This window comes from Helianthus annuus, chromosome 11 (assembly GCF_002127325.2).
Source record: "Helianthus annuus cultivar XRQ/B chromosome 11, HanXRQr2.0-SUNRISE, whole genome shotgun sequence".
NCBI classification, from domain to species: Eukaryota; Viridiplantae; Streptophyta; class Magnoliopsida; order Asterales; family Asteraceae; genus Helianthus; species Helianthus annuus.
The window spans coordinates 63,692,842-63,710,843 of record NC_035443.2 but is presented as its reverse complement, the minus strand read 5'-3'; the positions used below and the strand labels follow the sequence as shown (position 1 = coordinate 63,710,843).

General features: G+C 37.8%; 1 protein-coding gene across 1 annotated transcript; it reads right to left on the bottom strand.

Annotated features, from left to right (window-relative positions):
- Positions 1-88: 88 nt before the first annotated feature.
- On the bottom strand, positions 89-16,295 carry LOC110937518 (DNA (cytosine-5)-methyltransferase 1B). Its single transcript, XM_022179950.2, has 12 exons — positions 15,959-16,295; positions 12,078-13,623; positions 9,843-11,346; positions 9,596-9,760; positions 8,977-9,181; positions 8,773-8,884; positions 8,551-8,698; positions 7,564-7,761; positions 2,032-2,310; positions 1,252-1,413; positions 968-1,186; positions 89-434 (listed from the first exon to the last, which is right to left on the bottom strand). The coding sequence occupies exons 1-12, from the start codon at positions 16,011-16,013 to the stop codon at positions 291-293; spliced, it is 4,737 nt and encodes a 1,578-aa protein (XP_022035642.1). The 5' UTR covers positions 16,014-16,295; the 3' UTR covers positions 89-290.
- Between the last annotated feature and the right edge of the window lie 1,707 nt (positions 16,296-18,002).

The following is an 18,002-nucleotide window of genomic DNA, read 5'->3' as shown; positions in this document are numbered from 1 at the left end:
TTACACGTGGAAAGCAATCAGCCGTTCAAAAAAAATGAAAGAGTGCTAGTTAGCCGTTATAACTAACCGCAATTATTTGGCAGATCAGAAAAAAAAAACGTCAGCAGTGTTTGTATTCAATCCGGTGAAACATCCACAAACTAAGCACAACAAGACCAAGGTAAAAATGTTCATAAACACTAGATATATTTTATAGAAATGCTAAGAAACACCAAGATAACAAAGACGGATATCAAGAATTACGAACTCAGCATGTATATACATTCAGCCATGCACAATTACATGCTTGCTTATTCAACTGTTTTGTGTTTTGCTTCAACCGCTTCCTTGAGTTTCCTACCCAATGCATATGCTAATGGAGGAGGAACCGCGTTTCCAATCTGCTTGTGCTTATGTTGGATGTTGCCAGAAAACTTGTAACCGTCAGGGAAACCCTGCACCGCGTAATCAAGAACAATTAATGCATTAACTACTTATGTTTGTCGGCCCTTGTCATCTGATCCATAGGTGATTAGCTAGGTTTGTTTGTTTAACCTTTCTTATCCTAAGGTGTCGTAGGGTCGGTTTTTGAGTTATACGCATCAGGGACATTCAAAGTTGAAAACTTTGAAACCCAATTAGAATTGAGGTTTATTCAAATAAATTGAAAAAGAAAAAATAAAATATATAAAATACATAAAAATATATATGTACCTTTTTATATCAAAAAATTACATATTTAATTCAAACTCGAACTCGAATGTTCAGGTTGAATCCATATGAAAACCAAAAACTAGAATGTTAACACGTTTCAAAAATTAAAAAACTGAATCGAATTCGATTAACTTCAAATTTTGTTTTTTTTTTTAGTTTGGTTCGTATAATGGGCACCCCTATTGTCTTGTATTTTTTCATTCATATCAACAGAATTTGTCAGACTATCCCATTAGCCAAAAAAAGGTATGAATTTATCGAACGAATCGTGTACCTGAGATCGAGCGCATTCACGGACCGTTAAAATCCGATCCTGATCAGGGTGAAAGCACATCCCAACCTTACCCATAGGCTGAGGGTCGGTAATAGAAGTCGGAAAATTTCCTTCCCAATCAAGCCTTCCAAACAAACCCTTCCATTGGTTATGCCTTTTTGCCGTGTTTGGTAAACACCACGGTATAAGATCAACCATTTGCCCAGTTGATAACTTAACCTACAAGAAAAATATTGTTTCAATCACCGAACCATAATGAATACAAATTTATACTTTTTATGTACCTTCTCCTCAGGGAGGTCTCGCCAGTCAGCACCCGGACGTTTGGGGATCCTTTGACACCTAATCACGTTCAACTCGTTCATTTCTTTCGATATATGATCTGTTAGAACAGATGCATCGCCCCGGATTCGTTTTTGAAACCAAGATATAGGCTCGGTTTTGTACTGTACACAAATACAATGACTAAGATACTTCACAACAGCAATTTAATATTAAAAAGAATAATATTATAGATAATAATAAAAACTAGTATTTAACCCACGCGCATAATGCGGCGCGCTAAATCGACTCGATTTTGGTTTGATAATATGTACACCGAAACTCGGCATAGTAACCGGAAGGCGATACCTATATACAGTACCGTTAGCAACCAAAAGAGAAAACTGAAAATATAAAGTGGTAACACAATCCCCAAAACAATATGAAAATTACGTCACACATAAACCAAGTGAAATAACACATAAAAATAAGATCGAAAACGTATTATATCTGGCCTGCCTCAACCAATCTGAATTTATATCGACACGTACATAAAAAATAAAAATTTGAAAGTTTAGAAACTCGAGGGGGTCAAAATGACATTTTACAAAGTTTTTAGAAAGTTAAGGGGTTGTAACTATCAATGCTGAAAGTTGAAGGGTTAGATAAAAAATTAAAAAATTAAGTTACTGTAGCGCAGAAGTGATGGATGCTACAGTGTTTTTGACTTGTAATTTGATAATAATAATTATAATAATAATAATAATAATAATAATAACAATTATTATTATATTATTATGTACCTCTATAGTAGTTGCAGATGCCCCATTTCCAACCTCAGGGAGTTCGCCAATTGTGTCTCTAACAGTTATTGCACGGAAAGGGGCCCCACTTGCAGTGCTTCTAACAGCAGCATATTGTGTGTTACTATTTAGCGAGACCCGAAGTTCTGGGCTGGCAAATACGTGCATTGGTTCAGGCCACTCGGGTAGTATTTCTTCAGGAGAAGCAGCCCATATGAAAGCCCGTTTGCGTGATTGCGATACGCCAAACGCTCCAGCCTCCAATATTCCAAACCTCACCTACAATTAGTAGAAAACGTAGATGAAGTGCATATTTTTTTTCAAAAGTTAGCCATATATTTTAAAGGATTCTGATAAGAGCTGAATTGAAGAAAAGAGAATGCAGAGAAGAATATTCAATCAACCAACTAACTTCTTATTAACCACTAACAGTCTTTTATACAGTTGATTAACTAACTATAACTACCTAACTAATCTTCACAACAGACACCCTACACTATGACTAAATGACACATAAGTCCCTGAACTCTACTCTTCCATACATTTACACCTTTAGCCCCTTTTACTCATAACAACACTTCCCCCTATAACATTTTTTGACCTCAAAAAATAAAGTCTGGAAACCGAATTTGTAAATCTTCTAAGTTCTCCCATGTTGCTTCAGTGATAGGAAGACTATCCCATTGTACCAACCCTTTGACTGAAGCCTTATTTCCCCTTCTCACCATCTTCCTTTTAGTACTTGCAATGGTTTAAACATAAACCTTGAATTCTGGGGTAAAGGTGTAGTCTGTCCAACATTTCCCCTGGCCAGTTTAAGTAGAGACACATGGAACACTGGATGTACTTGAGCATCATCCGGTAAATCCAGCTTGTAAGCAACCGCCCCTATCCTCTCTATGATCAGGAAGGGACCGAAATACTTAGGTCCCAGCTTGTTGAAATGAGAGGATCTTAGTGTGGACTGTCCATACGGATGAAGTTTGACATAAACATGATCTCCCACCTTGAATTCCCTTTCACTTCTGTGACTATCAGCCGACTGTTTCATCCTATTTTGTGCTCTGGACAGAGCAAATTTCAGCAGCTTAATAGTTTCCTCTCTATCTATTAGCACTTCATTAACTGCTGCCACCCGTACATCTTTTGGCACATAAGGGACAAATAATGGTGGTGGATACCCGTACAAAGCCTGGAAAGGGGTCATTCCTAGTGCAGTATGAAAATTGGTATTATACCAAAATTCAGCCAAGGACAGCCATTTCACCCATGCTGTAGGCTTATCCATAACCATGCACCTGAGGTATGATTCTAAACACCTATTCACCACTTCAGTCTGGCCGTCTGTTTGTGGGTGATAGGCAGTAGACAAATTCAGCTGAATACCTTGCAATGCTGTGAATTCTCTCCAGAACTGACTGATAAAGATAGGATCCCTGTCCGATACTATGGAATCTGGCCAACCATGTAGCTTGAATACCTGGTCAAGGAAAACTTGAGCTACCTGAGCTGCGGAAAACGGATGTGTCAATGCCATAAAATGACTATACTTTGTAAGTCTATCCACCACTACTAAAATTACATCTTTTCCCTGTGACTTTGGCAACCCCCCAATGAAATCCATAGAAATTCCCGAAAACACATCATTGGGAATTGGTAATGGTTGTAGCAGCCCTGGAGATGCTACCGTCTCATTCTTAGCTCTTTGGCATACAACACACTGCCTTATAACATTTCTCACCTGCTTATACAGCCCCTTCCAAGCAAACAAGGACCTGATTCTTTGAATAGTTCCATGGATACCTGAGTGCCCTCCTACAGCACTACTGTGACATAACAAAATAATATCTTTTTGTAATTTCTCATCTTTACCCACTGCAATCTTCCCTTTCTTAAACAGTACTTGACCATTCCAACTATACTTAGGATGTGCCTGCCCAGCTAATAAACTCTCCTTGATACTTTTAAGCTGAACATCTGAGTCCCAAGTCAGTCGAACTTTATCCCATATAACAGGATCAAAAGTGTTGACAGTTATGGCTAAAAGTGCAGGAGCATGCACTCTTGAAAGGGCATCAGCTACCCCATTATCATTGCCTTGTTTATATAGAATTTCAAAGTCATACCCCATGAGCTTGGACAGCCACACTTGTTGTAACAGGGTAGTTATTTTCTGCTCCAATAGATGCTTGAGACTCTTCTGATCCGTCTTGATTATAAAATGCCCAGCTGCCAAATAGTGCTGCCAATGTTGAACAGCAAAGATAATTGCTAACAATTCCCTCTCATAGACCGACAATGCTTGTTGCCTTGATGACAATGCTTTACTTATAAATGCAATAGGGTGACCCTCTTGCATCAACACAGCTCCTATACCTTTACCCGAAGCATCGGTTTCCACCGTAAAAATCTTTGACATATCTGGTAAACTTAACACCGGGGGTGACAAAAGAGCCTCTTTTAGATGTTCAAATGCTGCAGTAGCTTGATCAGACCATTTGAAAGCATCTTTTTTAAGTAAATTTGTCAAGGGTTTTGCTATCATCCCATAAGACTTGATAAACCTCCTGTAGTATCCGGTAAGGCCCAGAAATCCCCTTAGTTGCTTGACGTCAGTAGGAACAGGCCATTCTTTAATAGCAGCTAATTTTTTAGGATCAGTGGACACCCCTTTATTGGAAATTATATGACCCAAGTATTCCACCGAAGACCCCCCAAAATTGCACTTAGATTTCTTGGCATATAACTGTTGTTCTCTTAAAATCAGCAGCACTTGTCTAAGGTGATCAAGATGAGATTCCCAACTATCACTGTAAACTAATATGTCGTCAAAAAAAACCAGCACAAATTTTCTTAGAAACTTCTTGAAAATGGAATTCATCAACGCTTGAAAGGTTGCTGGTGCATTAGTAAGGCCGAAAGGCATTACTACAAACTCAAACAGACCCTCGTGTGTTCTGAATGCAGTTTTATGAATGTCATCATCATGCATCCGAATTTGATGGTATCCAGCCCTAAGATCCAGCTTCGAAAATACCAAAGCATGACCCAATTCTTCAAACAATTCATCCACCAATGGAATTGGATAACTGTTTTTGATTGTCACATCGTTTAACCTTCTGTAATCAATACAAAACCTCCAAGTGCCATCTTTTTTTTTAACCAGAACCACAGGAGCTGCAAATGGACTTGAACTGCCCCTCACCACACCGGTTTCCATCAGCTCTTTGGTCAACTTTTCAATCACATCCTTTTGAGTTGATTGATATCTATAAGGTTTGAGATTGACTACTTGTGACTCATCCTTTAACAGGATTCTGTGATCGAATGCCCTCTTTGGTGGTAATGTAGTAGGAGTGTTGAACACATCTTCAAACTCAGATAGCAACCTATCTAACTGCATGTTATTCTCTACTGCAGTAACTTTGGTTTCATGCTGAAATTCCTTCTTGGTAGGCTGCAGCTGCATGCTAAACAAGTGAGCTTCTACCACCTTGTCTTGTTGACCTAAAAGAGTGTGCATACTGTTTGCTGAGCACAAGGAAATCTTATTACTGTCAACCCCTTTGAGACTGCATTGAGTGTTCCCAATAGTAAACTGCATAGTCATATCCACAAAATTCCAAACAATAGATCCCAAGGTGAGTAACCATTGTACCCCCAAAACCATGTCATAACTATCCAACGGAATAACCAACACATCAGTTGTAAACCATCTACCTTGCATAAACCATTGGAAATTAGGAGAGTAATTTTCACACACAATTTCATTTCCATTAGCCACCCCTACTGTAACACTATCAATAGGCTTCAAGGGACACTTAAGCTTCTTGGCCAAACTCTCATTCACAAAGTTGTGAGTCGAACCCGAGTCAATCAATATCCTTAACTGTTTGTTCCTATGGTACCTACCACTTTCATTGTTGAGTATGAAACCATACCAGTTAAGGCATGAATAGAGATCTGTGGTGGATCCTGCCAATCCTGATGATCCACAGTCTCATCAATTATATAATCTCCTCCTTTTTCCTCATCTTCATCTACCCCTATCACTTCCAATACAAACAACTTTTTATTTGCACACTTGTGCCCTGGTGTGAACTTTTCAGGACACCAAAAACATTCTCCCCTAGCCCTCTTTCCCTCAATCTCTTTACTAGATATCTGCTTAGTATTAGTGAATCTTTTTGACATGGGTGGGGATGGTAACAAAGGTAGGTAAGAAACATTAGTAGGAGGTTTGACTGTACTTTGCATCTTATTTCCTACTGCAGAGTTATTAGAGTAATACCTGTTACCCCCATAAGAAGATCTCACTGATTTATTTGTTGTATCTTGAATCTTGGCCAAATAGAATGCTTCCTTCATGGTTTTCGGCTGAAACATCCTCACAGGACCGCCAATTTCAGGCTTAACTGCTTTCAAGAAAATGCTCACAGCATAAGGTTCTGGAATTGAGACCTTAAGTAAACAAGCATCAAATTGGTCACAAAACTCCTCCAATGATCCTGTTTGTACCAAAGAAGTTAAGATACCCATTGCATCTTCAAACAGGACCGAAGAAAACCGATTAACAACAGCTTCCGAATACTCTTTCCATGTAATTTCCGATATAGGCACCGTTTTAGTCTTCAAGAAAGCTTGATGCCACTTAACTGCCTTTCCTTCAAGATGAATTGCTGCATAACGAACCTTGAAATTCTCCGGGGTCTCATCTACATTGAAGAAGTGTTCACATTTGTATATCCAGTCATCTACTTCATTTCCATCGAACTTTGGGAAATCAATCTTCCCAATCCTATGTAATCGCTCGTTTCTGTTGCTTGTACCTGCTGTGGGATGATTGACCAATTCGAAACCAGAATCACCACTTAGCTTAGCCAATAATGCTTGAACATTCGCATTAAGACTTGCAAACGTCTGTTCAGACTTCTGCATGAATGCATCCACCTTTAAAAGAGTAACACCATGTTCTTCTACCGTTTTTTCAAGATTTGATTTCTCCGAATCGGATCTGCTGCGAGTTGCCATCTTTTTCCCAATTACTAGGGTTTGCAATCGATTGAAGTTATTGACACGAATGAAGGTTGAATTGACCGAATCAATGATCAATTCCTGTTGAAATGAAGGTTGAATTGACCGAATCAAAGATCAATTCCAAACGGAAATGAATCGCAGATGAATTTGACCGAACAATGATCAAATTCGCTGAAAGAATTGAATGGATTTGACGAAATCGATCGAATCAAGAGCGTGCCGAGAATCGACAGCTCTGATACCAATGATAAGAGCTGAATTGAAGAAAAGAGAATGCAGAGAAGAATATTCAATCAACCAACTAACTTCTTATTAACCACTAACAGTCTTTTATACAGTTGATTAACTAACTATAACTACCTAACTAATCTTCACAACAGACACCCTACACTATGACTAAATGACACATAAGTCCCTGAACTCTACTCTTCCATACATTTACACCTTTAGCCCCTTTTACTCATAACAGATTCTTGCGGAAACATAATCGTGTACCTGGTAGCCCATTTCAAGCAATGAAGCCAGAGTTAAACGAAATGTCTGGCCTTTGTTAAAAGACACAAAGTTCCTCACGTTTTCCAACAGAAAATACTTGGGTCGGAAATATTCAGCGAATGACAAAAATGCCAATATCATCTCACACTGAACCTTGCTCCATGTGCTTTGATTGAACCTATTCATCCCAGAAAACCCCTGCAGATATTTTAAATGTCAACCCATGTATTTATTTTCATTACGAGTGCGAAATTATGGCACGGCACAAACCTAACACGAAATTTGTGGGTTTGGGTTTGGTCTAAACGAGTTCAGGTTGGGTTTGGGTCGAACCCGCAAACATGTTGGTTTCGGTTTGACCGATATGTTCCGTTTATTTTTTTTTTTCTATTAAAATGTGTTTTGTATTTTAACTTAAAATGTTTGGGCTACGTGCCAAATTTTTAAATCTTAAAAAAAATAACATCAGCTTTTATAATTTAAACTAACTGATTTATATACATTTGTGTTTTTATGTAAAGAGCTAATTACTGTTTTCGTCCCTGTGGTTTGTCAAAAATCACTATTTCAGTCCATTAGTTTAAAAATTGCGATTTCAGTCCCTATGGTTTCACTTTCGTAACCATTTCAGTCCACCTCGTAACCATTTCAGTCCCTGTACTAACAGAATAAATGGACTGAAATGGTTACGAAAGTGAAACCACAGGGACTGAAATCGCAATTTTTAAACTAATGGACTGAAATAGTGATTTTTGACAAACTACAGGGACGAAAAACAGTAATTAACTCTTATGTAAATTTGTAATTTTAGAGTATTAATATGCAAAAAAAAAAAAAAAAAAAATCCAGCTTCAACAAGTCGTGTTCATGGCAACCCATGAGTAAGCGTGTCGTGTTTGGGTTCACATCTCTGAAACGATTTTCATGTTCATGTCGGGTAGGCTTCAGACCGCCAACCCACGAACACGACCCGTTTAGCACCCCTACCTGGCATGGAGGGCCTCCATTGATGAAATCCACTTGTCCGGGTCTAGGTAGATTTTTAATCTCATCTTCGTCAAGTTTTGCAGCCATTTCTTCAGCCTCGGAAGTTGAAATACAGTCATCAGTGTCCCCACACGCTGTCATTATCGCCCTGTATTTCAAACAATCATTAGAAACAAAGACAAGTAAAGATAACTAGAAACTATTTAAAAAAGATTGTAGAACCTTAGTATGACATTGCAATTATGCACAAATGCCAGTGCATCGGGGTGATTAAGCCTAAATGCATCACCAGCGGGTTCTTCATACTCAATTGCCCATTTGGTTACCGATGCCCCTGTAAGTAAACATAATATTTTATTAGCTAAACTTATTGAAGACACAAATAAGACGAGTTTTTAACTTTTTATGTAGGCAAAAGGTAATTACCGGCTTTTTGTAAACCCTCCGATAAGCCACCACAACCGGCAAAAATATCTAATGTCGTTAAGCGATTGTTTACGGCAGAACTCGATTTGTTGTCCATCATCTCGATATCATTTTCTCCTTCTTTAGACTTCCCTTTTCTCTTTCTGATTGCAGCCTCATCAACCGAGTCTTCTTTTGGAGAACTAAACTTTATGTTAACCGGTAGCTGTGGAAAAAAAGTCAAATCGGTCAAAACTCCACTCAGCAGTGTATCTTTTGTGCATATAACCGCATACACAATTTTATCTAAAAGTACATGTTATTACTGAAAAATACATGTGTAATCATATACAGCATTAGGGGTGAGCAGAAAACCGAAAACAAAAAAAAAACAAAAAACCGAACCGAACTGTTGTTAAAACCAAAATCGTACGGTTTTCACTAACCGAACATTTCGGTTACGGTTATGGTTTCGGTTATAACATGAAACTGAACCGAACCGAGCACACCCCCATATAGCATGCTAGTTATTTAAAAAAAAAAAAAAAAAAAATCTTAAGAATTACACGAAACCGGTCCCAAGTAAACACAAACTGTTTTGACCCAATATCCAACCCGCTCGACCAGCCCCTATTTATACCTGCTTAAGCGATCCCTTATCTGGATCATACAGACGTTCACAAAAGAAGACATGATCGACAATATATGTGCTGTCAAGAGAAGAAAGATCTGTCTTCCTTTTAACTTCACACTTCCCTTCTAATGCTGACACCGACAACTTATGTGTTTCTTCACTGTAATATACCTGTTAATAAAATTAACACTAACAGTAAGATATGTAATTTCATAGAAGTTATACTTTATTTTATTATTTTCTTATATATTACCTCCTGAATGTCGGACCGGTACGCTTTGTCGGAAGACACATCCTCAGGCCTGTAAAATCTTCTAACTTGGACTGAAACCGATTCAGGGTCGACGCGTTTTGAATTCTTCAGGGACTCGACTTGTATCAGCTGACAAACAACATATGCTTTAAGCCCTACGTTTCTCCCACTTTTATAAGTTTCGTTACCCCTTTCATCTGAGTCAAAGTGATGTGGACCAACATAAACGAAATCATCAACACGGTACTCAATACCCATGTAAGTAAAACCCGTCTTCGATTCATTCACCTCGAAAACCTCTTTTTTCTTTTCATGTTCGGTGATCTTACAAGAGTAACAAACCCCATTTCCGAGTCCCATTTTGTCGGTTTTTAACGAAAAGAAAGCACCTCTTTGCGGCCAATATAAACTCTTACAATAATATTCAACAGGCAAACCTTTACTTCTCCTATCGTCCGCTTTTGCTCTATCCATTTTATCGAAATTAGCATTAGCTTTCCGATGCTCGTGACCCCACACGGTTGTTCTGATTTGAAGCGTCACTGGTTGTATGACATCATCAAGTTCGAAATCCGTGCATTCATTAGTCAAAAACACTTCCCGCTCGTTTGCTATATTGCCGAGAACAGTTTCACAACCTCTTAACATCAACCGTCCGTGAACAAATTTTCTAGAATTGGAATCTTCAAACAAATATTCAACGTAATATATCGAATCTTCCACAAGAACCGAACTACCTAACCCAACTACCTCACCCCGAATAACCGCCTCTTTATAAAGAGCATTGCCATTAGCCATCTTCCCAACCGCTTTCCCAACCCAATTAATATCGGTTTTCGACGAACCCCCACACGGTTTCTTTTCTTTTATAGCGGAATGTGGTTTCTCGGGTTCTTGTACAGCAAGGGTGTTATTTTCTTCTTCGGGTTCTTCACAATCCTCCTGCTCGTTTTCTTCCGCTTCGTCATCGTCTTCGTCTTTCTTCATATCAACGATATCACCCTCTTTTACCTCTTCGGGTGAGTAATTTGAGTAAAACTCACCCCAAATTCTGTTAATGAACCGTGTTGTTGTAGCAGGCATCGCCTTACGTTTTGACACAACGGGCCCCATTGCTGCTCTCGGGTTCAAGTTTGCTTGCTTTGTCTCGATTGTTTTTTTCTTAACTGTCCATTTGGTATGGTGTCTTTCCACCATTTTATCCTCGAGACCGGAAATAAACGCGCATTTCCTGATTGTAACATCGGGAAATTCTGCAAATTGTTGCAAAATAATTTGTCCATGAACCACTACGTATCTTTCTACATTCGCGGGGTTTGAAGATATGTAAGCAGGGTGGTTCTTGTCAAACTCTGATAACCTTTTTATGACTTCGGAAAATGATAACTTTGATGCACGTGTTTGCTCTTTCAGCAATGTGATGATCGCAATAGCAAGCCTCGCTGTTTTAAGAACTGTTTGATACCACGGGCCGTATTGCTTTGATGGCTTTCCTAGTCTATACCTGAGAAAAAAACACAACACAAGCATATTCAACAAAACAATTTTTTTCTACGATTCCAATCCAAAAAACTAACCCCAGTTAAAAAACTCAGTTAGCACAGCCTCAGAGTTAACCGAGTTTTTAAACTGGGGTTAGTTTTTAGACTAAAATGGCACGTATCGAGAATGTCAGGGAGGAAAATGGTACACTTTCGAAATTTGGCCTAAAATGGCATAAGTGGACAAACCGCAGGGACATAAATGACAGTTAACTCTAAATCATGGTTTTAAAAACGTTTGAGGCGTGCGCCTCAAGGTGCGCCTCGAGGCGAAACGGCCAAAAAAACAAGTCTGAGGTGCGCCTCACGGTGTTTTTAATGTATACGCGCCTCAGAGGGGCGGAGGCGCTAAGAAAGCTGCGCCTCAGGGGATTTTCATAGTTGTTTTTTGATGTTTTGACTTTTTGTGTCATATTTCATGTCTTATTTAAGTGTGTTTTTGATGATTTTGATGAATCTGATGATGAAATTAGTTAGTATTATTATTTTTATAATCTATATAATTTTTATATTTATTTATTAATACCGCCTCGGCCTTACGCCTCGTTTCGCCTCAAGGCTTACGCCTCGTGAGGCGAAGGGAAAACGCCTCGAAACTCGTTTCTGTTCTTTTAAACCTTGCTCTAAATGTTTTGACAAACAAACCAAACACCACCTGAATGTTTGAAAAACAAAATTTAAACCAAGAACTCACCAGGCCATATCAGTTCGAATCGAAATGATAACCATTGACGAGCCGAATTCAATTTTCCATTCCTTTATAGCGCTCAAATAAATAGGAATGCCATCTTCATCCTGTGCAGCAGCAGAAGAACCGGTAGCAGTACTAGGTTCATTATCGAAACAGAATCCGCTTCCATCATCGGTTGTCATTATCCCGGATCCAAACACGGTGACATCAATGTCTGCACAAGGCTTCATAGGAAGAAGCTCTAAAGAAATCAATCTTGAATCGCAGTTATAAAGTGACCAGTTATGAAGCATGCTTTTTGGAAGATAATCAGGGTCAACCGTATCAAAAAAGTCATCGAAGAGTAAATATTCATCGGTTTCTTGAATGCTTGTTTTGTAATAAGCAGGGAGCGGATAGTCGTTTGCGATTTCATCTTCGTTTATCTGAATGTATAACTTGCTTGATGAATTAGCGGCATGTCTTGGCCTTTTGTTTTGCTTCATTGATTGCCAGTTTTCATTTTCCTGCAAAACACGAGCCAGCTTCGTGTCGTCATCCTCATCAGCTGCAAGTTTTCCTTTTGACTTGTTGACTTTTTCACCTTTTTCAACCTTTTCTCCGTCTCCGATCTTCAAAGTTGCGTTCGTTGATCCATTAAACGCCGTATTTATCCCGACAAACTCTTCGTTTTTCTTGCTTTCGTCTCTCAAAGCAGCAAGAGCGGGTAACTCAACAAACAGTTTATCAGTACCGTTTGGTTCATCATCCAGCCCAACAAGTTGTTCGTAAATAAACACGCCCCATGAAACGATTAAGTCCCGAATAGACGCCCCGTGAGGAAAGTTTTTACTCCCGCTCATCGACCGAACAAGCGAAGCAAGTAATTCGTCTAAACTCAAATCCGGGTCGCCCCCGGAAGATTTCGACAACCGTTTGTAGACTTCAACACATGAACGAGCCTTCTCGTAAAAAAGCCCGTATAGTTTGTTGTAGCTTCCGGCAGGCTTAACGCAGTCATAATCAGCAAGATCGGTCGAGACCCAAATGACGGGAGACCCGTCTTCGTAGCCGGAGATTGACCAATCTTCAATACGCCCGAACCCTTCACACCTAACTCCTGTTTCCTTTTCTTTTTCCACTTTCTCAAAAGGCAATATTACACCCGAGATGAACAGATCATCCACTTCTAGCATTTCAACAGGTTGTGGTTTCCCATCGGCATCATGAAAGATGAAATCTGTCAATCGTCTATTGGGTCGTGGATCATCTGGGCCGGGTGTCAAACTTAGAGCGGCTATTTCTTCTTCCACCACTTGAACCTTTTTATTCTCGATCGTTTCGTGCTTATCTGACAAACGGACCGGTTTGGTTTTGAAACTAGTGCATGAGGCAGCGCGTTTTGGCATTTTTCTAGGAGCTGGAGCATTTTCGCTGCTGTCGGGTCTTCCTCGTTTTTGTTTAGGTTTTGTAGCAGCCTTTGGTTTAACCTCAGCTGTAATGTCGGATACTTCGGATGTTGACTTAACCTCAGATGTTGACTTAGCTTGTTTTCCTTTTTTCTTCATTTCTGCAACCCGAAAATTAAGTTTCAAAGGTTAGAAAACCTACAGGACAGTGACAATCTATAAATAAATAAGATAACATTCAGTTTTGCAGTATAAAGTTTATACAGAAAATAAGAACAGCAAACAAGCGCTATTTCAAAAAAAAAATAAAAAAAAAAACTAAAATAAACATAGAATTCACTTTTGGAAAGAAATAGAACAACTAAAGTAAAACAAATCAAGATGGCATGTTCCGATGAGAAACTAAAGTCCGCAAAGCCATTCACCATCATGTTGCGTTTCTTAACCTAATAAACATGCCAGTAATTTTTCCCGTTCACTCTTCATCATCAGCAAATCAAGTTTAGGATTATCAAATACGAGACGAAATCATCTTCAATGAAACCGCAACGATACGATAACGCAAAAATAATTCTCAAATAAAAAGTCTAGTGTTCTAAGTTCTAACACAATAATTTGGCTATCATTACACTTCACCGAGACTGGTTTATAAATTTATTAAAAATATATCTATGTGAAATATAAAACCAAAATTTCCAAAATAATTTAAACTAGGCACAACTAGACGCCTGCTGTCAATTGTTTCTTGTATTACATAACCAAGAGTAGAGTTTTAATAACGCATTGATACATCAACATATAATACATATAAAATCCATATATAACCTTCAAATCGATCAAACTAATCTATTATCAAAATACATAGTATTTACAATTACTAAATTTTCATTTTGTTTAACTATCCATCTTTCCTGTTAAGTTCAGCAGTTATGGAAACATATGATGAATTTCTCTGGTGTAAAATTATACATTCTACGCTACGTACTCCGTGGGGCCCCATCATGCTTGAAGTGGGAACATTCCCACACAAGAAAGGGTAAAAGAGCGTCACGAGAAATACACGTCCATTTTATATGGTATCATTAAGCTATCTAGATTCATACATGCACAATAGTTACTCACAACTATATTGAATCAACGTGAAAAGTAAAAGGAAAGCACATAAAATCCATCCCTTCGATCAGTGTATTCTAAAATATTTACATTTAAGGGGTTCGTAAGTTAATGCAATCGTAACGTTTTTTTTTATAAAGTACACGTGCAATTAAATAAATGCAAGATACTGCATTGACGTATGTTTTGTATTATTCAAAGCTTCTACTCCAACAATGTAAGTTATTGTTTGCAAATCATTGGCAGCTTGGCGGACCATACTGCATAGCAGGAGATAAGAATTATCATAATACACACTACTCCCCGTGCAAACAAATTCATAGGTAAACTACTCTCCTAACTCAACCGTTAGAGCGCACTTTCAAATTTTGCAATATTTACATATATACATTATAACAAAAAGTAAAACCCAAATGCTGCCCTTGGTTTTAAAAGCGTGATGCACTCTTAAGGCATTTAGATCCCAAAAGCCGAGACGTGACAACAGCCCCATGTACGTGAGTGCCGAGCGGTGAGGCATTACTCTATGTACAACCAAACATGGTATTTATCTCGTTTATTTTACATATAAGCCTTTATATCAATTAAACCATTCATAATCACTTAATAACTCCAAATTTAACCTAGATGTGCATGAACCGCCTCCTCATGGCCCTAAAACGTTCCGAATCACCTTGTCACGCCTCACGCTTTCTAAAACCAAAACGTTGACTTGTCTAACCCTAAATAGAACAATTATCTAAGTCACACAAATTAGACCCCATTCATACAAAAAATAAACACACATTTAGATACACTTTCCTACACCTTTAGCTACTTGTGTGTGTGTGTGTGTGTGTCATTACACCTAAACACACACAAATCAAAATCAACAACACATTCCTAAAGATCATAGAACACAACATAAATCAAAATCAACAACACATTCCTAAAGATCATAAACACAAATTAAGCATTCAAATCCAAACCTATTCATCTAGATTTAAAAGAAAAATACCAGTTGATAGAAGAACATGTATCATACCAATTAGCTCTCCAGAACGCTAATCCATGGGTTTGCATAACATGATTTATATATAAAATAAAATTAAATAAAAACCCTCACTCTCACTTTCTCTCTCTAAATGTGATACATATTCTGTAATATCATTACATCATATTATCTCTCTAGACAAAAACAAAATTAAAGAAAATAAGAACAAAAATACATAAACAAAATTTATTAAAAAAAATAAAAATACTAACACTCACTTTAAATATCATGTTATCTCACTAACAAAAACAAAATTAAAGAAAATAAGAACAAAATGCATGCAAAAAACTGCAATTAATAACACATAAATAAATTAAAAAAAAACTAAAATCAGCATAAACTAATCTGACCTGTTGGTTTAACTGCACCACCTTCTTCGGATTCTAATAAACTCGCAGTCCCCATTTTCCGGATTCAATTAAAAAAAAGTTTCTGATTTTCAGGAAATATTTTTGTACCCCACAAATTTATTTAAAACTACTAAAAATTTGAAGCTGAAATTTGTGTTTTATATGAAGCAGATTTCGAAATGGAGGGAACGAATCAAATGATTTAGAACAAATTGTTTGAAAAGGTATTGAAAATTGTGGCGGGAAAATTACCAATTTGTTGAAACAATTCCCGCCATTGACATCGTTAATGGTACTGGATTCCGAATATGGTAAAAGAAAACCCTAAGAGGGATAATATCTTTGATTTTGACTTATGACAGTCAACATTTGAAGCAAATTATTACATTATATGATATTAAATAATAATAATTATTATTATATGATATTAATATTAATATTAATAATAAGGAAATAAAAGGGTGTATGAAATTACCGTTGTGTCCTTGGGCTTTGGAATGATGAATGTTCATGTTTGTTGAGAGTAGTGATGTGTGTTGTTTTTATTTGGGTAGATTTAGTGTGTAGGATGAGATGAAGAGATCGAGATATTGAGGATTGTTTTTGGTGGTAGGTGGTTTATTGGTGATTTTTGACTAGTACGAAAGGTTCAAAGGGTGATTTTGGCACTTTAAAGATTATATTATTGATCGTGGAAGTTGACTTTTGAGTTTATTTGTAGCGAGGATTGAACGGGTAAAGTAATTTAGCGGGTTAGTTGAATTCTAGTTTCAATTTAGGGTATAGATTGAAACTAAGCAAGATGGTTCTTTTCGGCTTAAAAGCTATTTATTTAGTTGAAATTTTAGCTCAAACTTGGCTTAGATAAAACTAGATGAGCTTGCCCGAAATAGAAGACATGGGTAGCCAAAGAGGCAAAGACTGGCAGCTAGCAACCACCATAACAAAAGATATAAGGTTGCCAGATTGGGATGATCGAAAGAGAGGGAAGCTTGCAAATCTAAAATTAGCTTATTAGTTAAAGGTAGACACGTACATACCACCACACGTGTCAATGAATACAACTGGAGATCGCGTCACCGATGATCGGCATATGGTTGTCTTGAGTTCTTCAGGTCTCCTATTGGTTGGTAGAGAGTGGAATGGGGCATAGATGTGTGGCAAAAGGGAATTAAATTGTTTAATAACTTCATCGGTGATAGTGATAGACAAGAAGGGTGTCTGGAGGACGATAAGGATTTCCGATCATCCAATGTGGATGATATCAAAGTTTTATTCTTCAATCCTATTTTATACAACATGACGATAAGGATTTCCGATCATCCAATGTGGATGATATCAAAGTTTTATTCTTCAATCCTATTTTATACAACATGAGGGATAAGAGCAGACACTAGAGTTTCAGAAGGTTGTTTTAATATGCTTTGCATATGGGATTCACGCTAGTAGTGTCTGGGAAATCAGCCGGAAGAAGTTATAATTAGGGATGAGCATTTGGGACTTGGTACCGGTATCGAATTTCCCGTATCGAAATTTTTTTGGTACCGATTTAGTACCCACTTTTTGGCGTTTTCGTTCTGTATGGTACCGGTATTTTACCGAATTTTACACACAAATACCGGTACCGTACTGTACCGAACATTTTCGAAACTGGTACCCATATTTGACGATTTCCGGTACCGGTACCAGTACCGAGCTTATCCCTAGTTAGAATGAAGTGAAGACCAGAGACTACAAGTTCAAGGCACCGCCTACATCCAAGGGGGAGTTTGTTAGTGTATAATGTGTCTACGGTCGTCTTGGAAAAAAATGTCTAGAATCTTGTATAGGTTGCTCGTATGTTTTGTGTCTTTTGTATCTCAAACGTATGAGTCATACGTTTGAGAAGTTACTCGCATGAGTTATCCAGACACATGGGTCATACACTTGTAAGTAACCAAACACACAAGCCATACGTTTAAGTTGTTCGGACACATGCACATGTTCAAAGTGAAACTTTGTCCAATTGAATTATGATAATAAAAAGGTTTATTTACCTGATTGT

Bases quoted from the DNA above. Each gene is read 5' to 3' on its own strand.
- LOC110937518 (XM_022179950.2), bottom strand. From the start codon at position 16,013: ATGGGGACTGCGAGTTTATTAGAATCCGAAGAAGGTGGTGCAGTTAAA. The intron at 7,762-8,550 runs GTAGGGGTGCTA...AAATATCTGCAG, and splicing joins ATGGAGGCCCTCCATGCCAG to GGGTTTTCTGGGATGAATAG. The intron at 1,414-2,031 runs GTACATAATAAT...ATTTGTGTACAG, and splicing joins CATCTGCAACTACTATAGAG to TACAAAACCGAGCCTATATC.